The sequence below is a fragment of the Mercenaria mercenaria genome, chromosome 19, assembly GCF_021730395.1.
Source record: "Mercenaria mercenaria strain notata chromosome 19, MADL_Memer_1, whole genome shotgun sequence".
NCBI lineage: Eukaryota > Metazoa > Mollusca > Bivalvia > Venerida > Veneridae > Mercenaria > Mercenaria mercenaria.
The window spans coordinates 11939435-11964571 of NC_069379.1; the positions used below are offsets into that span (position 1 = coordinate 11939435).

Consider the following 25137-nt stretch of genomic DNA (forward strand, 5'->3'; position numbering starts at 1 on the left):
CATTTTAACATTTTGATTCGACAACGGATACATAACATAGCCTTAATTTTAACATTTTGATTCGACAACGGATACATAACATATCCTTAATTTTAACAATTATGATTCGACAACGTATATATAACATAGCCTTAATTCTAACATTTTGATTCGACAACGGATACATAACATATCCTTAATTTTAACATTTTGATTCGACAACGGATACATAACATAGCCTTAATTTTAACATTTTGATTCGACAACGGATATATAACATAGCCTTAATTTTAACATTTTGATTCGACAACGGATATATAACATAGCCTTAATTTTAACATTTTGATTCGACAACGGATATATAACATAGCTTTAATTTCAACATTTTAACATTTTGATTCGACAACGGATACATAACATAGCCTTAATTTTAACATTTTGATTCGACAACGGATACATAACATAGCCTTAATTTTAACATTTTGATTCGACAACGGATACATAACATAGCCTTAATTTTAACATTTTGATTCGACAACGGATACATAACATAGCCTTAATTTTAACATTTTGATTCGACAACGGATACATAACATAGCCTTAATTTTCACATTGTGATTCGACAACGGATACATAACATAGCCTTAATTTTAACATTTTGATTCGACAACGGATAGATAACATAGCCTTAATTTTAACATTTTGATTCGACAACGGACACATAACATATCCTTAATTTTAACATTTTGATTCGACAACGGATACATAACAGCCTTAATTTTAACATTTTGATTCGACAACGGATACATAACATAGCCTTAATTTTAACATTTTGATTCGACAACGGATACATAACATAGCCTTAATTTTCACATTGTGATTCGACAACGGATACATAACATAGCCTTAATTTTAACATTTTGATTCGACAACGGATAATAACATAGCCTTAATTTTAACATTTTGATTCGACAACGGATAATAACATAGCCTTAATTTTAACATTTTGATTCGACAACGGATAATAACATAGCCTTAATTCAACATTTAACATTTTGATTCGACAACGGATACATAACATAGCCTTAATTTTAACATTTTGATTCGACAACGGATACATAACATATCCTTAATTTTAACAATTTGATTCGACAACGTATAATAACATAGCCTTAATTCTAACATTTTGATTCGACAACGGATACATAACATATCCTTAATTTTAACATTTTGATTCGACAACGGATACATAACATAGCCTTAATTTTAACATTTTGATTCGACAACGGATACATAACATAGCCTTAATTTTAACATTTTGATTCGACAACGGATACATAACATAGCTTTAATTTTAACATTTTGATTCGACAACGGATACATAACATAGCCTTAATTTTAACATTGTGATTCGACAACGGATACATAACATAGCCTTAATTTTAACATTTTATCGACAACGGATACATAACATAGCCTTAATTTTAACATTGATTCGACAACGAATACATAACATAGCTTTAATTTTAATTGATCGACACGATACATAACATAGCTTATTAATATTGTGATTCGACAACGGATAGATACATAGCTTTAATTTAACATTTGATCGACAACGATATATACATAGCTTATTAACATTTGTTCGACATTTTGCTAACGATTATGAATTGGTATGATATTTTCCAAGATATAGGGTTGGTAAATGTGTTTCATACGTCATTCAACAAAATCGATATATTTTATTCAGATTATCACTGAATACTTTCTAATTGAAATTGGAGTAAAAAAAATATACTAGTATGAGCCACACCACGGGAAAACCAATATAGAGACTTTGGCGATCAGCATGGATCCTGACTAGCCTGCGCATCTGCGCAGTCTGGTCAGGATCCATGCTTTTCTAACAGTTTCTCCAATTACAATAGGCTTTGAAAGCGAACATCATGGATCAAGACCAAACGCCCAGGCTGGGTCTGGATCCATGCTGTTCGCAAATGCACTGTATTGGTTTTATCATGGCGCGGTTCATATAACATTGTGCAATACGTTTCTAGTCGATTGAAATAATGAAATTTGTTTTTAAGACCGACAGTGATCGTGTCCCAAACAGGACTAACGTCTAAAAAACAAAAACAAAAAAGATCAAACAGCGAATGAAAGTACCGTGTGAACTGAATTTACTGCTCGACTTGTTGAAGAATTGTCCTCCTCTAGGTCGGCATCACTGGGCTGAGTTACGAGAATTGACCCCTTTTTAAAAATACAAAATGTTTAAACAACAACAAAATCAAACGTGAACAAAATACGAAATAGAACAGACAGATAAATAAAATTAAGAAAACCTATATAAAAGAATAAAAATTAAAAAAACAAAAAAAACAAAAAAACAAATACAAATGAACAGCAAAATTAAGGTAACTGATATTTCATATATACTTTAATCACTTCAAACGTTAAGATTCTTCCGTGACTTGCTTTTAAACATCAATACCAGAGAAAACTTCAATTGTAACTCGAAAAGAAAATCTCCCGCTTGAAACATTATCAAACTATAGAGATAATTTGAGTCGTGCCATGAGAAAACCAACATAGTGGGTATGCGACCAGTCTGGTCAGGATCCATGCTGTTTTTCTAATTGCAATAGGATATGAAAGCGAACAGCATGGATCCTGACCAGACTGCGCGGATGCAAAGCCACTATGTTGGTTTTCTCATGGCACGGCTCATTTCAGTTATGTAACGGCGGGAACAGCAGAGACAAATAGATAAACTCTTATGTTAATACTTACAGATGACAACACCCTTGAATCTGAAAGAAATAAAAAACACTTAACGATACGAATATACATTTTTATCATGCTAATCTACTACCATAGCTGCTACTGCTGCTGCTGCTGCTTCTGTGAATACTACTCATATCATCAACACTACTATTACTGCTACTGCTACTGCATCTGTTGTAACGGCAGTTGCATCTGCTATTACAACTATACTACTGCTGCAATCACAGCTGGTATTCATACTGCTTCTTATGCTGCTACGTACCAGTTACTATTGCTATAATTACTACTAGCACTTTTACTACTGTTTCTGCTATAACACTTACTATTACTACAGCTAATGCCTCTAGATCTACTACTACCTCTGCTTCTGACAAAATTACTAATACCTCATACACAACTTCTACTGTTATTTCTATTTCTGTTACTACTACTGCAGCTGCTATAACAACTACTATTGCTGCCATGACAACTGGTACTGATACTTCTACGCTTCTACTACTGTCAGTATTACTGTTTCTACTGCTATTAATGCTACTTTTTCTAACTACTACTACTACTGCTACTGCTTTTACTGCTGCTGTTTCTAATGACACCGGTTCTACTGAGACCGCTGTTGTATTGTTACAAATACCACTACTGTTACTGCTGCCGGGCTACTAAAACTACTTCTTACATTAATATTGATGTAGAACGTTTAAAAATACAATATAGATACTGTGCCTATTATATTATAAATTCCTATAAATACGTACATGTTCATTAAGGAATTAATTCATTTCCCTTACGGTTTCAATATTAGTTCCTTAAGATTCAGGCCGGAAGAAACATTACAGCTATTTTTCAGCAAAATATATTCAGGCAGGTGCAATGTGAGTAAGAGATGATTTTGCAGTCACGCTAATTCATAGATAGTATTTTGCAGAATTTCAGTACTCTTTGAAATACTCACCAGCTGAGAAGCAACCGCTGTCATTTCTTAGACCTGAAAGAAAAAAATGACAGCAACAGTTTATCATTGTGTTAAGGGAAAGTCTAAATGTGTGTGTCTGAAGCTTATTTGTTTGTTTTAATGTATATTCATAATGTGTTCCGTTAATATATCGTGCTTATTGTTACTATTTCGTGCGTCAGTGACTCATCCGAAAAGTTTCAGATATATTCATAGTGCCCATATGCTGAGTCTTAAGAATACGTTTTAATGCACAGTTAATCGGTTTAGACTTTTGAGATGTGTTGTTACCACTGACTGTTCTAAAAATATTGTTTAATGTCCTCTATATGCTGCCCTAAGTGTCTAGTCAATTAAATGTCCTTATTCATTTTGGTTACATATTTTGTTAAATACATATTCATGCATAGATACACTAATATAGAGTTTGTTTGAAGTAAAGCGGGGATATTCCTGTTTGTTTTTGTCTTTGCTGAAATAAATTGCATTTCAAATTATGGGGATTCAGAAATAGATGTTTATAGACGCTTTTGTTTTGACATATATTTATTGCTTGCACGTAATAAAGATCGTTTTGAGGTATAGGCACCATTTGCGAACCACATTATTTTTTACTATATAATAAAATATAATTGTAATAGGCAGGTGTCCTACCATATTTGTTGGTTCAAAGTGCTTCATGCAGGCCCCGTGCCCAGTTTGGGGATTCTATGCGAGTTTTAACGTCATTAAATATCAGACGGAAAATGAGCGGCAACAGACAAGCGAAATGTCGCACCCTCTTAGAAATCTTGGATTAAACATGTAAGATTCGACACGACTTTAAAACACCAACAGCCCTCTTTTGATCGGTTAGATTTGTGAAGATCGCTCCCACCATGTGTTAATTACGAATAAATGATCCCAGTCTGACACTTTTCGCTAACCTTGTTAGATATCATTGGGACTCATGTAGATCAGTCTTATGCTTGCATTCAGAATACATAGAACCTAACTTATTTGGTTGTTATCACACTGCCAAACTCGTGTATCAAAACTTTTTTTTCAAAGGATTTTCAAACGAGAAATTGATAGAGCTACGTTAGCTGAAGAGCTGTTATCCCCTGTGAACATTCCCCAAGTCGTAGCAATACTGTTATAAGAGACAGATAATAAGTTATAGATTTGATACGTAGGCTGAAGTGCCATAATCAGTTGGGAACCTACTCCATGCCGTAACTGTATCTTTACTTTTGAGAAAAGTATTCGCGTCATTTAAAAAGCTGTAACAAACTTGAAATTTAACCCGGGTCGTGAAACATACTTACAATCAACTGTGGCAGGACCGCCGCAACCCCAGAGTGACAGGTGCAATTAAAACTAATATTTACATGTTGTAATCCTAACTGCTAAACTTTGTTAAGTACATGATACGTTTGACATTGAGATAAGTGTAAAGTCATTTAATGGACAGGTGCAAATGAAACGGAATTCTGACATGATGTAAATCTGACATAATTTTGTATAAAATATTCGTTTCGCGTTAATTCATACCTAAACCTATCGGTAAAGGTTAAGTTTTATATTACAGAGAAACCTTCTCTTATTTTATTTGTGATAAGATATGTAAAGGTTATCAAGGTTTCATATACTATAGTAACTTTGGAACACCTTTTCGTGACAGATAAGTATCTAAATCAAATACTATCCGAACACTTTTAACGACGTAATAACAAAATTGACAAGCTACATTACCTTCCTTGTAGAATTTTTTAGACAATTTTTTTTTTCACTCATTTTCAAACTTTGAAAGAATTTGATCAACATGTTTTATGTCATCGCATATTGCAAATTTGCTATCAAGTGTATGAAAAGATTACTCCGGTACATGGTAAAAATTTTGTACTTCCTTTTTACCAATTAACAACCTATATCAAGGAAAACATGTCTTTAATAAGCGAACTCAATTTAGGACATTTAGTTGAAAATACATTTGAACATTTAATTACTATATTCATTATTTAAACAGATAACATTAAATGTAAGCTCATTTTGACTCAACAGTCATTTATTACTCGTACTGTAATATATTTTCGTTTTGGAAAAGATCAATTGAATCAATAAAAAGAAAAAATACTGTTAATTTACAACATTTAAAAGTAAGCTACCTGTCTTCCGTTACACAGATTAACAATGTTTTCTCCTAACATTGTACAAATAAATGTACGCACGAAAGTGCAAGTTTTCAAAAACTTCTTCTTTAGAAGTTTTGACATAAAAACTAAACTAACATAAAAAAACGCAGAAACAAAATGGAAAATGCCCTGATTTTGTATTACACTGGGTTTTGATAATTAGCGGCTCGCTATATATCTGGTATGTATGTTTTAATACATTTTATGATATTAATCTGAATGTTTTTTGGTTTTTTTTTTTTTTTTTTTTTTTGGGGGGGGGGGGGGGGTATTATGGATTATTCATACAACCCCATTACCTGTGCTTGATACATGTCATTTTGTGAGTATGACAGAAATTGTTTATACTGAATTATGCTTGTCATGGTGACAGTCAAAATCGAATAAGGAAGAAAGTTTCCATTCAGTGCGACCACAAACCCGAATGAATGAGTTTATCATCATCATATTTATTAAATTTGGATTGAAATGTACATTTCCATTAATAATGCTGTGAGACAACTCATTTTGTTTTTAAAACCTGTATCTCATTGCATCCAATAGAGGCTGCATGAATGTCATGAAAATAATTTTGTTTTTAAATTATAATGGAGAGTCACATGCAAACTACGTGACATGATCTTCCTGTTTGAAGCTTTTTCTAACTACAGTTGCCATTGCAAGATGAGTTTAAGTCAACACTGAAACAGAAATGACTTTTGAAAAGAAAATTTATGAGATGATCCTTTGGAAGCATAGAATGCAACCAAGTATGATAATATGTATTCAGCAAACTCCTGTTTATCAGAGATAAAATAAAGTACTTAACCACTTGATAGGCCCATTTGCAGCAACCTTATTGAGGTCTTTTGCAACGAAAACACTTATTTTTCGTACGTAAAGCGTTGAAACATGTGGTAACGTTTGATGTGTTTATTCAGAAGTTACCTCTTGTTTTATTGTAATTGTAGGTTAGTGTTTTAGCAGACAACACGTTATGATGATGCTTAAACGAATCGTAACATTCTTTAGTCGAACTAGGAATATTTGTTAGATTTGTTATCAATTTATTGATTGGCTGAACTCTCGATGAAAACGAAAAGGATTTCATTAGTGCATTGCTTTTCCATATTTTGCTCCCGATAGGACATTATATTTGAACAAATGAGTAATGATGACGAGCCATATGATCAATGAAACCCATTAATACAATATCTATGTGTACTGATAGTACGTATAGTTAGCATAGCGCTAGTCAAGGTGTTAAACCGACGGATATATTTTGTAAACTAGCTTTAAAACGTACTTTTTTGTTTTGTATATGTTCAAATGTCATTTGATACGCTCTTTCTAATTTGTTTTGTTGATTTTTTTTCGCACATTATATTCAAGTGTCTAAAATATAATTATCATTTCGCAATGAAACGAAAACCTTAAATAATTTTGAATAACTTATGTAATCATGTCTCACCAAGCCGACAAGCGATTATGCCTTTGTGACCAGTGCAGACCAAGATCAGCCTGCACATCTGCTATTCGGTCAGAAAATTTTCAGTAAACACCCCTTCGAATAATAAATAAAATTGCACAAAATAAATAATGGGCCGGCTGATTCTAGATTTTTACCAGACAAAAGGTTTATAGTAAACACTGCAGAAAGTAATATTTCTAGACTATCAATTTATCCGGTTTTTTTTTTCAGTACTAATTATTTTAGTGCTACTTTATACTTAAACTGGTACATGTTTATGAACGGGAAGAAAGTATTTCTGTCGCTTCATGATGTGCCAAATCTTACAGCATTGTAATTTATCCTACGTAGCCGTGACAAATCATATATTAATGGTGAGCATTGTGCAAAATTCTATGAACACAAAAGTTATAGACGGAATCATTTGATCTTGTATTTTGTTTTTATCACAATACGTCGTCTTCTTAAATGTAAACTGTTGTTGCAATGTAGTTGTAAAGCTGACAAGAGAAAAAAGACCTTATACATTTGAATTCTACGTGACATGAACTTTAACGTAGGAAATATAATTTGCACGTAACGCAGTTTCATTTTACCGAGAACAAACATACTTACATTTATCTAAAAAAATAACGTTTCACCAATAGTTATTAAAAACTCCGTCTTTGATGGTGGAGGAAAACCACAAATGCCGATCCGTGCATTATCTTAGCACGGTGGTCACCTGGGGAGAACACCCGACCTTCCATAATCCAACTGGATAGCTTCCTTACTTGAAGAAAAGCAAAAAAGCACCGAGCGGGACTCGAACTCACATCGGCGAGGGGCAAGTAATTTGAAGTCAGAGGCCTTAACTACTCGGCAACCGTGTCCCTTAAAAAGGGCTAAACAGATGGTATTCTAATTTTATTAATGGAAACTGTACGTTACTTTCAATGGTGCATCGTAAATAAGGTATGACTAGTCTCTAAGCTTCGCTTCGAAATTTGTGAAATATTGTTCTTGTTTTTGTATTGTGTAAATGTCAATATTTTTTTTCTTGGCGAGCCTGCATTTTTGTAACCGAGTACTTTGTTATGTATATTTGCCCTTGTTCATTTCTTTCTGTCATTCTTTCCTGTTAAGTCAAAAAAATGTCTGTCATTTATTTTCTTTCCAGCATTTGATGGTGGACAAAACTTCAGGTGTCTCTCCCAGCATTGTTTCTGGGATGGGAGGGCACCTGTGTGGAGCAACCGAACGCCAGTAATCCAGCTGGATTTCCTGCTCTCATGAAGTTTCCTACTACTATGATTTCTAAAAGAATGTATATTATTTTTCAGCAAAAGGTTATATCTATTGAATTCATCAAAAGCTTCCACACAAATCTGTGACATTACAGCACATTTCGTATAGTTTTTTTTTCCATATTCGTAACTTTCTATATCTAGAATTATGGAATTTTTTTAACTGATTATGTCAACATTAATAGGGAAAATTTCTTATCCGATTTTTATTGTCAAGAAGCCAAACGTATAACTTACTTTTCAGTCAAATAAAACAGCAAAGAACTTCTTTTTAACTGTCACATATTTTAATATAAATCTGATTACCAGTTTGTTCTGTAAGAGATCACTTGTAAACTTCAGTAATGGTTTTATACTGGTTACAACATTTTATTTTGACAACGAATTTAAAGACGAATTATATATGTATGCCAGCCATTGAACTGAACAGATATAGTGATACCCATTCTTGCTTGTGTGTGTATGCGTACGTCCATGTGTGTAAAATTGTGTGAACAAAATCGTGTTAAGTCAAAAACTGTGTTGTGCATTGCAGGATTTTGATATATTTGGTACATATAAACACCATAAAATATGGTGGCTGATTTCTGCCATCTCGTTCTGGCGTGTTGGCGCGTTTGCAGGGCGCCAGAACGCCAGGACGCCAGGACGACAATTATACGCGCCAAGACGACAAACAAGGCATTTGTCGTTCTGGCGGGGGCGCCGACACGCTAAATTTGGAAGTTATCGTCCTGGCGTTCTGGCGTCTTGGCGCGTTTGCAGGGCGCCAAGACGCCAACACGCCAGGACGACAATTATACGCGCCAAGACGACAAAATCCATATTTGTCGTTTTGGCGCGTTCACTTGTCGTCTTGGCGTGTTGGCGTCTAAGACGCCAGAACGCCAGGACGATGACTTCCCAATTTATCGTGTTGGCGCCCCCGCCAGAACGACAAATGCCTTGTTTGTCGTCTTGGCGCGTATAATTGTCGTCCTGGCGTTCTGGCGCCCTGCAAACGCGCCAACACGCCAGAACGAGATGGCAGAAATCAGTCACCATAAAACAGTGCCATTTATAAATATATTGTAATACCCAATCAAAGGGTGTCTGCTATAGCTGATTCCGCTCTGTTCATCACAAGACTGTTTCTAAATATTTGATTATATTATAATCTAGATTTTGGAAGGCGTACCTATTACGTTTAATTATAGCAAAATAAGTAAATAAATAAATAAATAAATAAATAAAAACAAGACAAGAGTGTCAATCTGTCACAATATATGCCCGTCACAGTAAATCAATCTTTAATATTTTAATACTAATATTGAGTAGACAAGATAAATTTCCAAGAACGTGGTTATTCAGGGTCGTAGTATCCGAGGGTGCGACAATGTGACTATACTTTGATGAATTCAAGGGACATATCCTACAGATTACGTCCTATTCCTTGCTTATTGAAATTGACCTAGATTTAATATGAATAATTGGCAACAGATTCTTAACAAACGTCAGATTTGGCGTTTAACAAGATTCTTTCTAAGAGGTGTTTCAAATGTTACCTTTCACAATTTAATTTGAATTATTTTTTTGTCGAAACTTAGGATTGGAAAACATGAAACATGAAACGTTTCATCAAAGTATCTATGTACTAAGTAAAAAATAAAACATATTTTATGTTTTTCAAATTTTTATTTTCAATTTGTTATGATTCTATTTCTTAAATTTTTGGAGTGTTTTTGCAATTTTCGATACGTTGCCAGATTTTGTTCAAATTCTCGGTACGTAAACAGCTCTTTTTTTAAATTTGTAAACATTACAGCTTTTAAAAGCCAGTTGAATATAAAATAATCTGATACCTCATACATTCACTGCTGGTCATCTATGTGAGAAGTAACTATTCTTTTAATTTTTTCACTAATCTACGTAACATTCTTTATTGATGATAAATCAAAATCTTGCCCCTACCTGTTAAATACTAAAAGATGACTTCCCAGTTTATCTTTCATATGGCCTAGATATAACAAATTGATTTTTGTCGAATATAAACTTTAACTTGAGGTTAAATACTTAATCTTCCTGGTTTGTGTAGCTAATTGTACAGTATAAATGTAGTCGATCTTAATTTCCGTCGAATAATTCAAATATTTTTATCGGATGCAAAATTCAATTTTAAGATAGTTTATTTTAAATCAAGGGGAGGTTTTTCGTTTCAAATGATTTTATATCAAACTGTTATTTATAATTTAAAGACTTTAAATATTAATTACAAACTATCTTTAATTCTTATACATTTTGTTTAAATAATAAAACTATTTCCCAAAATATTCAGAAAAATAAGAAGAACAAACAATGCTGGTATCTTCATTGAAATAAAAAGCAATATTTTAGGATAGTCTACATCGTCATTTTGTCTGTTTGTTATTTTCAGTACAAATACATATTATTTCTAAAAAAATAATAAATAAATAATAATTATCCGACAATAAACGTTTTCTGTCCTTACAACACAAATATTGAATGTTAATATAGTAAGAGTTGTATATTGTTTAAAAATAAATTCGATATTTTATCCAGATAAAAGCAGGTACAATACCTCTAAAAATAACAATGATTGTCTTTAAAAATGACCTCACATGAACAGATTCAATCGAACCAATGCGGTTGTGTTCAACAATGCCATATACCTTGTTACTTTTTGAATTTGCCCATCTGCCGTACTCTTCGTTATTTTTGTTTTTTTGTTCATCTCTGTTTCAAAGTCATATCATTTTCTTACCGTCTGTCTGTAACAGTATTACGTACATAAAACATTTAGTTTGATATGCAACAGAGACATAATATGTTACAAAAAATGATGAAAATATCTTTTATGCCAGGTGCTATGAAATATAATAATTAAGTGTTACAGAAGTGATTCATCTGTACGACTTTAAGTACGAGACTACTTTTCAACATTTGTTAATAGCCACAACCTACTATTCGGATGCATTAAATTCCTTTTCCTATTTTATAAAAATTAACATTTGATACTGAATCATAAATATTTCTCAGTCAGGAAAACAAATGTTATAAATCTTTATTTCTGTTTTTATATTAAAATTATAAAACTATTTGGTAGTACAGATATCATTTCAAATAATACATACTTAATACCATCATAGAGGCTGATATAACTCTCGGGATAGGTTCAGTTGTAAGTGTTATATTACAGAAAATCTTTCTCATATTTCGTTTGTTATAAGCTATGTTATTGTGATTAAGGATTCATTTGGTGCATAAAAACACTTGATCATATCAGTTAGCTATATAGATAATAAAAACAAATAATACCCTAACACTTTTGATGAATCATTAAAAATTGAAAAGACGCTTGATCTTCCATGTAGAAGATGATGCTTTTACACTTATTTACAAACCTTACAATAATTTGATCAAGACGCTTAATGGTTTAAATATCAAATTTACATATTCTCGCATGTTGCAATCAAAGTGCACGAAACAATACTTTGATAATTACGCAATTCTCTTTTACCCATTAACAACCTATGCCAAGGAATTCACGTCTTCACCAAACGAACTCAGTTCGAGACATTCAACTGAATAAATATTTAAACATATCAGTACCAGGTTAATTAATTCAATATTTAAATAACTAAAAGAAACCCATAGCATACTGTCAACTCATTGTGACTCATCAGCTATTAATTATTCATAACCACTGGACAACTGCGTATTGCAGTTGAGCTTTTTTATTTTGAATAGATGTCAGTTGAAGTAATTACAAAACAAACAAAAAACAAAACAAAAAACGTTGAAAAAGTAAGCTTTGATGATATGTTAACGGTACGTCAATACAAACAGAAATATAAATAAAGCAGCAGAATGTTTAGCTTTTATATATTCCTGTTCGTCTGACATGACGTGTAAGTATGGTATACATGCTGAGATACAGAAAAAAAATGGTACCATTCTGTATTTACACATTCGTTTATACTATACGTTTCCTCTAACATGACTTGTACTTACGTCTAAAATATACCATTTCCAATTTGATAATCTCAGTTTGTATTGCGTACGTTTAAGGTTTACTCGTGGTTGATATATAAAAACGGACTGAATCTATTTCAGAAAATAAAACATAAACATTACTGGTATCTGAGTATTATGTTTGATTATTTAAAATCATGCAGATTCTCAGTAGACTAAATTTGCTGCGGCACTTCAAAGTGCTATTTCATTCAGAAAAAACGAAGGTTGCCTGAAGATAATCCTATCCTGCCCGAATGCTCTTCTCCATATAGCAGATAATTTATGGCTACCTATCTACAATTACACAGTTTTATCAATGTTTTTACGTATTATTGTACGGATCAAAGTACACAGAAAAATGCAGGTAATCATAATTATATTCTTCTTTAAATTTTTCACATAAAAACTAATAACATAAAAATACACTGAGTTTGTATTGTACTATGTTTTTAGGATTAGTGGCTCACTATATATCTGATGTAATACCTTTTAAGATATTAAATTAGATATTTTAAGGATGTTTTAATTGTGGAATTATTTATGCAACCCCATCACCTGCGCTTGTTACATATTACTTTGCGTATATGATAGAAGATGTTATGTTTGTCATGGTGACTGCCAAAATCAAATAAGAAAGTTAAGTTTCCATTCAGTGCGATCACTAACCCAAATGAATGATTTTATCTTCTACTAAAAACCATATCTATTCAATTTGGTTGAAAAAATTAAAATTGAAATTTACATTTCCATTGCAAGCGCAATGAAACGAGAAAACTGATTTCTTTCTAAGGCTGTATCTCATTGCATCCAATATAGGCTGTATAAATGTCATGAAAAAGAAATCTTGTATTTGCAAGTTAATAGAGTGCCACATTCAAACTACGTGACATGAACATCCTGTTTAAACCCTTTTCTTACTACCATTGCCATTGCAAGATACGTTTATGTCAACACTTCCTAATGAATTGTGAAAAAAAGACTTTTGTACATAAAATCTATGAGATGCTCCTTTGAAAGCATATAATGCAACCAAGTATTATGATATATACTTAGCAGACTCATGTTTATCAGAGATAATAGAAAGTGAAAAACCACTTGATAGGCTCATAGAAGCGGCCCGTCTGGGGTCTATTACGACAAAACAACCCACTTATTTTACATACGTAAAGCGTTAAACCATGTGATAACGCTTGATGTGTTTATTCAGAAGTTGTCATTTGTTCTATTGTGATTTTAGAACAGTGTCTCAAAACCAATTTCACTAGGGTATCTTAACCACTTATGAAAGAACATAGGAGAAAAATAAATTCACTTATAAGATTCCTTGTATGCCACTTATCTATTAAAAATTGAACAAAATGCTCCAGATTTAATCAAAATATATGAAAAACAAAGAGTAATTAATTATAATTAATTAAATTTAATTAATCAAAAGTGTCAGCAGGCAGCATATTTATATAATAACACTTGCATTGCCAGTAAAATACCTCGAACATATAAAGAAATTGCCAGTCCTGAGTTAAATACATTGCTACTCTCAAGTATAAATATGTAGATAACAGTTGTGTTTCTCTGTTAACAAGTCAGAGCTTTTCTACCTCTCTTAGCGGACAACACGTTATGTTACTTAACCGAATTATAACCATTCTTAAGTCGAACTAGAAAGATTTGATAATATTTGTTAGATGTGGTATCAATGCATTGATTGGCTGAAATCCAGATTAAAACGAAAAGGGCTTTCATCATTGAATTACCTTTCTTAATTTTGTTCCCGATAGGACATAATATTTGAATAAATAAGTAGTGATTATGTTCTAAATTGTGTCATATGATCAGTCAAACCTTTTGATACAGTATCTATGTGCAACTGATGTACGTTAAGTCGTAATACCGATTCAATTTATATTTTGTAAACTAGCTTTAAAACGCTTTCAATTTTTTGTTTGTTTTGTACCTGTTTAAATGTCATAAGATACGCTCTTTCTAATTTGTATGTTTGATTTTATTTGCACATTATATATCAATTGTCTAAAATGTAATTATAATTTCGTAATGAAACGAAAACTTTAATAAATAATTTTGAATATCTGATGTAATCATGTCTCATCAAGCCGACAAGTGATTATGCTTTGCGAGCGACCAGTGCAGACCAAGTTTAGTCAGCACATCTGCTGTTGGGTCAGTAAATTTTAAGTTAATACCTCTTTGAATAATAAATAAAATTGCCCAAAATAAATGTCCGGTCCAATATAGATATTAAGCAGGCTAAATGTTAAAAGTAAATACTGCAGGAAATAACATTTTAGATTATCAATTTTAAATTACTCGTTTTATTTTTCTGCGCTACATATTTTAGAGTTGCTATTTTGTACTTGAGCTGGTATGTGAACAGGAAGAATTTCTGTCGCTTCATTGTGCGACAAATATAAGAACATTGCAATTTATCCTACTTAGACATGACAAATCATATATTAACGGTGAGCATCGTGCAAACATTTATGAACACAAAACTAATAGACGAAATCATTTGATCTTGTATTTTGTCTTGAGTACAATACGTCGTCTTCTTAAATGTTGTTGCAATGTATTTGTAGAGCTGACAAGACAAAGAAGACCTTATACATTTGATCTCTAAGTGACATGGACCTTAATATAATTTTATATTATGGTGTTTTTATGTATCAAGTATATTAAAATCCTGCAATGCACAACAAAGTTTTTGACACGATTTTGTTCACAAAATTTTACACACATGAACATACGCATGCACACGCAAACAAGAATGGGTGGTATCACTATGTCCGCCCAGTTCATATTCGTTGTCAAAAATAATGTTGTAACCAGAAAAAAACTATTACTGAAGTTTACAAGTGATCTCTTACAGAACAAACTTTTAATCAGATTTACATAAAGATATGTGACAATTAAGTAGAAGTTATTTGCTGTAGTATTTGATTGAAAAGTAAGTTATACGTTTGTTTGGCTTCTTGACAAATAAATCAGATAGAAAAAAACTTCCCTATTTATGCTGACATAATCAGTTAAAATCCCATAGATCTAAATTTAGACAATTACGAAATTGTAAAAACCAAACTATATTAAATGTGCCGCAATGTCACAAATTTGTGTGGAAGTATTTTTTTATTAATTCAAGGGACATCACCCTTTGCTGAACCTCAAGAAGAATAATATACATTTTTAAGAAATCATGGTAGTAGGACACTTCATGAGAGAAGGAAATCCAGCTGGCTTATGGGCGTTTGGTTGCTCCACAAAGGTGACCGCCCATCTCTTAAACAATGTCAGGAGAGACACCTGAAGTTTTATCCACCATCAAATGCTGGAAAGTAAATAAATGACCGACATTTTTGACACAAAAGGAAAGAATGACAGAAAGAAGTGAACAAGGGCTAATATACAAAAGAAAGTACTCGGTTTCTAAAATGCAGGTTCTCCAAGAAAATTACTAACATTTACACATGAATACATAATACTTCACAAATTTTGAGCCTAAAAGACTGTGCATACCTTATTCACAATGCACCAGTGAAAGAAACGTACAGTATGTATTAAAAAACTGGATTACCGTCTGTTTAGCCCTTTTTAAGGGACACCGTGGCCGAGTGGTTAAGACCGCTGACTTAAAATCACTTACCCCTCGCCGATGTGAGTTCAAAAAAATCTGTAAAAAGATCCCTTGGAAGCAAAGAATACAACCAAGAAGAATAATAGCAGACTCGGTTTGATTGTGTCTGTTCATGAGAGGTAATGAAATGTGCAACACCTCTCACGCCCCCTAGCACCGGCTTAAGCGGAACTCTATTACAAATATGTTGAATAGACTCCATGATCCCAAAGGACCAGAAAATATAACAACACTGAATCCAAGTACGGGGAGAATGTTACAGCCGCCTCACGGCACTTAAAGATTGCTGTTGTTATAGTTAATAAAATCTGTAAAAAGATCCTTTGGAAGCAAAGAATACAACCAAGAAGAATAATAGCAGACTCGGTTTGATTGAGTCTGTTCATTAGAGGTAATGAAATGTGCAACACCTCTCACACCCCCTAGCACCGACTTAAGCGGAACTCTATTACACATATGCATATGTTGAATAGACTCCATGATCCAAAAGGACCAGAAAATATAATAACACTGAATCCAAGCACGGGGAGACTTTTTACAGCCGTCACACGGCATATAAAGATTGCTATTGTGATAGTTAATAAAATCTGTAAAAAGATCAAGTCTCACTCGGCGCTGTTTTGCTTTTCTTGAAGTAAAGAGGCTGTCAGCTGGCTTATGGAATGTCAGGTGTTCTCCCAAGGTACCCGCTGTTGTAAAATAATGCACGGATCGGCATCTCTGGTCTTCCTACGCCATCAAAGACGGAGTTTTTTTTTAATTACTATTGGTAAAATATGTTTCAAATAAATGTGAGTTTTTAATAACTATTGGTAAAACATGTTTCAAATAAATGTATGTATGTTTGTTCTTGGTTCCCACTAAAATTCGTGAACATTTTTCTCGCCTCCGATACATAGAAGATCCTTCACGTATGCCCACATTTGCTTTTACATCGGTTTTTGGCATGTAAGGGCGGAAATCATGAGTGCGTAGCCAATCCAATATTCATCACAACAAGCTCTTAACAAAATTCAAAAATCTAGGCAGTGCCATTAATGAACTATCATACATAAATATCTTGTTATACCGAATAAAGGACGCTTACTATAGCTCATTTTTGATTTCTTTTTGTTCATCACAAGACTGTTTCTAAATGTTTGGTTATACTATAATCTAAATTTTGGAAGGCGTACATATTAGGTTTAATTATAGCAAAAAGCAAATTAAAATAAAATAAAATAAAATAAAACAAGACAAGAGTGTCAATTTGTCACAATATATGCCCGTCATAGTAAATTGTTATGAGTTCATTGTTTAAATTTTTGGAATGTTTTTGCAATTTTCGACACGTTGCCAGTTTTTGTTCAAATTCTCGGTACGTTGCCAGCTCTTTTTCAAATTTGTAAACATTACAGATTTTACAAGCCAGCTGAATATAAAATAATCTGATAAATCAAACATTCACTACTAGTTAGAATTTGTGTACCTACATCCTCATCTATGAGAGGAGTATTTTCTCTACTCTACATCACATTCGTTATTGATATTAATCAAAGTGGTGTCGCTACCGTACTAAAATGACTTCCCGGTTTATCTTTTATACGGCCTAGATATAATAAATTGAATTTTTGTCGAAATGTAAACTTTACGTTAAGGTTAGATACTTAATGGGGATTTCCTGGTTTATCTTTTATACAGAATAAATATTACAAATCGAAATTTCTGTTGAATAATTCAATCATTTTTATCAGATGCAAAATTAAATTTTTAGATAGTTTGTTTTAAATTAGGAGGAGGTTTTCCGTTTCAAATAATTTTATATCAATTTGTAATTTATAATTTAAAGACTGTGAAAATTAATTACAAACTATCTTTAATTCTTATACATTTTGTTTAAATATTTTTTTTCAAAATTATGTATATAATTCGCCACCCTACGAAAACTATTCTTGAAATATTCAGAAAAATAAAAATAAAAAGAACAAACAATGCTGGTATCTTCATTGAAATAAAATAAGCAATATTTTAGGATAGTCTACATCGTCATTTTGTCTGTTTATTATTTTCAGCACAAATACATATTATTTCTCAAACAACAACAACAACAACAAAAACCCAACTAATTATTCAACAATCATCGTTTTCTTTCCTTACAACATAAATATCGGATGTTATTATAGTATGAGTTGTATATTGTTTACAAATACATTCGATATTTTATCCAAATAAAAACAGGTATATCACCTCTAAAAATAATAATGATTGTCCTTAAATATGACCTCACATGAACAGATTCAATCGAACCAATGCGGTTGTGTTCAACAATGCCATATAACTTGTTGTAACTTTTTGAATTTGCCCATTCGTTATTTTTGTTTTTTGTTCATCTCTGTTTCAAAGTCATATCATTTTCTTACCGTCTGTCTGTGACAGTATTACAGACATAAAACGTTCAGTTTGATATGCAACAGAGACAATAATATCGTATTATGTTACAAAAAAATGATGAAAATATCTCTTATGCCAGGTGCTATGAAATATAAGAATTAAGTGTTACAGTAGTTCATCTGTACGACTTTAAGTACGAGCCTACTTTTCAACATTTGTTAATAGCCACAACCTACTATTCGGATGCATTAAATTCCTTTTCCTACTTTATAAAAATTAACATTTTGATACTGAATCATAAATATTACAAACTCTCAGTCAGGAAAACAAATGTTACAAAATTTAACATTTATTTCTGTTTTATATTAAAATTATAAAGCTTCTTGGTAGTACAGATATCATTTCAAATAATACATACTTCATACCATCATAGAGGCTGATACAATTATCAGGAGACATTCAGTTGTAAGTGTTATATTACGGAAACTCTTTCTCATATTTCATTTGTTATAAGCTATGTTACTGTGATTAAGGATTCATTTGGTGCATAAAAACACTTTATAATCAGTTAGATAATAAAATCAAATAATACCCTAACACTTTTAATGACGCATTAAAAATTGAAAAGACACTTGATCTTCCGTGTAGAAGATGACGTTTTTACACCCATTTACAAACCTTACAAGAATTTAACAAGATGCTTAATGGTTTAAATATCAAATTTACATATCCCCGCATATTGCAATCAAAGTGCATGAAAAGAATACTCCGGTACATATTGATGATAACGTAGTTCCCTTTTACCCATTAACAACCTATGCCAAGGAAATCACGTCTTCACCAACCAAACTCAATTCAAGACATCTAACTGAATATACGTTTGAACATATAAATACTAGGTTCGTGAGTTAAACACTTAAAAAACTGTAGAAGAACAATAACATATTGTGAGCTCATTGTGACTCATTATCCATTAATTACTCATAATCGATGGACGTTGACGTATTGCATTTTTTTTTTCATCTTGGATAGAATGTCAGTTGAATTAACAATACAAAAAAGAAACTTTGAAGAAATAAGCTGGAATGATTTGAGCCGCGCCATAGGAAAACCAACTTAGTGGCTTTGCGACCAGCATGGATCCAGACCAGCCTGCGCATCCGCGCAGTCTGGTCAGGATCCATGTTGTTCGCTAACAGTTTCTCAAATTGCAATAGACTTTGAAAGCCACTATGATGGTTTTCTCGTGGCGCGGCTCATTTTTTATGGTCCCTGAATACAAATAGAAATATAGATAAAGCAGCAGAATGTTAAGCTTTGATATATTCCTGTTCGTCTGACGTCTGATGTGACATGTACGTTTGGTATACCAATACGTATGTCCTCCGTGACTATTTGATAAACGACATTGTGTCTGAAATCATTAGTCCTCCACCTATGATTCATATGGGGAAGTTGGCAGTTACTTACGGACAACAGGTTTGTACTGAATCCAGGAACACTGGTTAGGTTGACTGCCCGTGCCCGCCGTTACATGACAAAAATACTGTTGAAAAACGGCGTTAAACCTAAAACAAACAAACAAACAAACATACTGAGGTACAGATAAAGGGGTACCTTTTTATCTTTACGAATCCGTTTATATAACTCTAACCCTCTGTCATGGCTTGTACTTACAGGTAAAATATACCTTTTCCAACTTGATAATCTCAGTCTGTATTGGGTACGTTTAAGGTTTACTCCTTGTTGATTACGTTCTAAATTGTGTGCCATATGATCAGTGAAACCCTGTGATACAGTATCTATTTGATACAGTATCTATTTGCAACTGATGGTACGTATATATATAACCAATCAAAAACGCTCTATTTTTATAAAACCGCTATTTTTATTTATCACTCATTCTGTTGATCGATATGTTCATTGAGCATTTATATATCGAACTATACAGGCGGTATTTACGCCGTTGCTGTGTTGTTTTGATTTATGCTACCCTTGAAAAAGGCTTTTTTAAAAAGCCGAAAGCGCTCGGGTTTATAATTAAACTTTTGACACTGTTGGAACATATATTTTTTCTCATACTCTATAATTTTATCTTTATGTTCTTGTATCCTTCCGGGATCCAGTGTGTTTGAAAGGCATTTCGTTGATGTTTTTTCTTTAATATTTCACTTCTATATATATATATATATATATATATATATATATATATATATATATATATATATATATATATATATATATATATATATATATATATAGTTGTAATAGCGATACAATGTGTGAAACCGACTCAAATATTTTGTAAACTAGCTTTAAAACGCTTTTCATTTTTTGTACCTGTTCAAATGTCATCAGACACGCTCTTACTAATTTATTGGGTTGATTTAAGTTTTCGCAAATTATACTAGTATATCAATTGTAATTATCATTATCATTTTCGCCATGAAACGAAAACCCTAAATAATTTTGAATTACTTATGTAAAAATCATGTCTCATCAATGCAAGTACGCAGTAAATAGCATAGCCATTCAATCTAAACGTAACCAGTACAACATTTTTTCTTCAACAAACAACGTGTCAACTTATTTTCATATTAAATCTAGAAAGAAGCTGCTAATCCATATAAAAAACTACTTAAAATTTAGAAAACAATTTCAAAGGCAAAATACTAGTAATAGTATATTTGGACAAAACGCTTACGGGATTAAAGAGTACTGATTAACCCTTAGTATGCTGGACACGACTGATTCTGCCTTTGCGACCAGTGTAGATCATGATCAGCCTGCACATCCGTGAAGTCTGATCATGATCTGCACTGTTCGCCATTCAGTCAGTATCGTTTTGGTAAGCACTCCTTTCAAAAGTTAATGGTACTGTCCAAATTGGAAGATGGACAAGTTCATTATAGAAATTTAGCAGGGTAAGGTATAACAGTAAACAATACAGGAAGTTTATCAATTTTAAATTTTTATGTTACATATTTTAAAGTTGCGAGCTGGTAAATGAACGGGAAGGATTTCTTTCGCTTTCTGATGTGCCAAAATCAAGAGGATTGCAATTTGTCCAATTTAGACGTGACATATCATATATCATATGGTGAACGTTTGTGCAAAACTATATGAGCCTTGCTATGGGAAAAGTAACATTGTTCGCTTTCAAAGCCTATTGCAGTTAGAGAAACTGGTAGCGAACAGCATGGATCCTGACCAGACTGCGCGGATGCGCAGGCTGGTCTGGATCCATGCTGGTCGCAAACCCACTATGTTGGTTTTCTCATAGCGCGGCTCATATGAACATTCGTCCATCCAAACAAAAGTTATAGACACAAATATTTGTTCTTATATTTTGTCTTGAACGCGATACCTCGTCTTGTTATGATAAACGGTTGTGACAATGTATTTGAAGAGATGACATGAGAAAAAGACCTTATACATTTGATCTCTAAGTGTGACAGGGACATTAATATAGGATCTAGAATTTGCACGTAACACAGTTTGATGTTATGGTGTTATTTATTAAGTATATTAAAATCCTGCAATGCACAACAAAGTTATCGGCTTAACACGATTTTGTGCTAACACAATTATACACATGGACATACGCATGCACACGCAAACAAGAATGGGTATCATTATATCCGCCACAGTTTAATGGCGGGCATACATATATAAATTTTCTTCAAATTCGTTGTCACGATACTGTAAAAATTGTAACCAGTATAAACTTAATGAAGTTTAAAAGTGATCTCTTGCAGACCAAACTCGTAATTGACTTGGATGTCACTGATCATGCATTGATATAATAATATGTGACAATTTCTTTGCTGTAATATTTGATTGAAAAGTAAGTTATACTTTTTGCTACTTGACAAGAAAATCAGATAAAAAAACTTCCCTGTTAATCGAATGTTGACATAATCAGTTAAAAAATCCCATAATTCTAAATTTAGACAATTACGAATATGGTAAAAACCAAACTATAACAAATGTGTCGCAATGTCACAAATTTGTGTGGAAGTGTTTGATGAATTCAAGGGACATAACCCTTTGTTGAACCTTAAGAAGATAAATAAACAATTAGAAAGCATAGTCGTAGGACACTTCATGAGAGAAGGAAATCCAGCTAGCTTATGGGCGTTCGGTTGTTCTACACAGGTGCCCGCCCATCCCTGAAACAATGCTCGGATAGACACCTGAGGTTTCATCCACCATCAAAAGCTGGAAACTTAGCATATGACCGACATTTTGTGACAAAAACAGAAAAGAATGAAAGAAAGAAAAGAGCAAGGGCAAATATACAAAAGGAAGTGTCTGGCCTCTCCAAGACGAATTACTGACATTTACACATAAATACACACAAAAAAACAACACATAATACTTGACAAATTGTGAGCCTTATAGACTGTGCATACCTTACTTTACAATGCACCATTGAAAGAAATGTACAGTATGCATTAATAATAATGCATCTGGAATACCGTTGATTTAGCCCTTATTAAACTTTATGTTTAGTTGCAAAGAAGTTCTTTCTCCGGTCATACTTTTCAAAGTTTTCTTATTCGAACAACTCTACCTTAAGACGATAGTAAACTAATTATTCAAACTTAAATTTGCACAAATTTAGTTAAGACGGAAATTTTTTATTGCTATTGGTAAATCCTGATTCAAGTAAATACATGTTCATGTTTGTTCTCGGTTCCCACTTAAATTCGTGACAATTTTACCGTCTCCGATACATTGACTAGAAGATCCTACACGTACATCCACGTCTGTTTTGACATCGGTTTTTGGTCCAGTTTGGCTGACTGTAAGGGCAGAAATCATGAGTGGGTACGTAGCTAATCCACTATTTATCAAGCTCTTAACAAAATACAAAAAATTGGCAGTGCAACAATGTTAACTATTCGACAATAAACGTGTTCGTTTTCTTTCTTTACAACACAAATAATGAATATAAATATAGTAAGAATTGTATAATACCTCTTAAAATGACAATGATTTGTCCTTAAGTATCACGTAGAATATAAACTTGTCATCAGCTATAAGAAACATAACAGATGGACTTATTCAGATCATCACAATATTTCATAGATTTTTACCTAAATCAATTTGGATCAAGAGTTGTTATACATTTCGGTTCTTTGGGACCATTGAGTCCATGTTTATGTATCTGTCTAAAAGAATCCCAATTAAGCCGATGCTTCGCTTGGGGTTTGAAGGATATTGCTTACTTCATTACCTCTTATGAACAGACTCAATCGAACAAATACGGTTGTGTTAAATGCTTACAAGGATGGATCTCTAAATGACTTGTTCTTCAGTTTATGAAATTAACTTAAGTGTAAATGTGCCTTCTGTTGGACAATTTCTTATTTTTATTTTTTTTTTCAACTCTGTATTAAAGTAATATCATATGTTTATCGTCTGACTGTAATCAACTTTTCAACAGTATTACTGCCACAAAACATTCCCACTTTGCGACAGAGACAATGATATATCAAGTTACAAAGTTTATAAAAATATACCTTATGCCAGGTGTAATGAAATATTAAACTTCACCTATATGACGTTTAGTACGAGCTTATAGACACTTAAGAACCACTACCTACTATCGGATGTGAGGGTGATAAATGCAGTAAATTCCCTTTTTGTTCTTTTTATAAAACTGAAAATTTTGATTTTGTAACAAACTCTCAATTAAGAAAACAAAAATTTCAAGTCATATATTTTCTTTATCCTAGGTTCTTATATCAAAAATATAAATATAAAGCTATTCTGTGTTGTTATATTTTCTTCTCAGTGTTATAGTTCTGGTTCTTCGGGATCACTGATTTCAACTAATTTAGATTTGAAGATTGAATACTGCTTGAACCGGTGCTAGGGGGCGTGACCAGTGTTCCATTTTACATTACTGATAATGAACAGACTCAATTGAGTCTGCAATTTTAGCTTACACAAGCAACCTTTAAGTAGGAAGAAAACATACATGTGGTAACAGTAGGGATTATGTTGATGTAAGCACATACAGGAAGCCCCTGCATGAAATAATAAACCAACGATAAAATTTCAGAAAACATCAGCTTCTGACATATTATACTGTTTTAAAACGCATGTGACTTCCTTCCTAGTTTATTTATTTTTACACCAACAAACGAAGTTTGAGACGGGTATATTGGATTGAGCTTGTTGGTTGGTATGTTGGTTTGTCGGTCTTTTGGTCCGTTGGTTTTGTTTTCATGGTTTCCGGACAATAATTCATGAAAGGCTTGACAGATTCAAAAACATTTTGGTACATGGGTGTTAACATAAAAAAATACAGGTCAAGGTTAACTTTGAGATCAGTAAATCAAAGGCCAAGAATGAATGGGCCAAGGATCATAAATTTTGGTACAAAGGTAGAACATCATAACATACAGGTAAAGTTCGACTTGAGGCCAGTAGGTCAAAGGTCAATATCTCAATGACCCGGAAAAGCT

General features: G+C 32.7%; 1 protein-coding gene across 4 annotated transcripts in view; it reads right to left on the reverse strand.

The window, feature by feature from the left end:
- LOC123541752 (uncharacterized) overlaps positions 1-25137 on the reverse strand; it is a 49855-nt gene that overhangs the window by 6357 nt on the left and 18361 nt on the right. For all 4 annotated transcript variants that reach the window (XM_053532007.1, XM_053532009.1, XM_053532008.1 and 1 more), the window contains exons 2-4: positions 3719-3751; positions 2776-2795; positions 2149-2235 (exon numbers count right to left, since the gene is read on the reverse strand). In XM_053532007.1, the coding sequence (XP_053387982.1) occupies positions 2149-2235; positions 2776-2795; positions 3719-3751 (140 nt within the window). The remainder of the gene's footprint in view (positions 1-2148; positions 2236-2775; positions 2796-3718; positions 3752-25137) is intronic.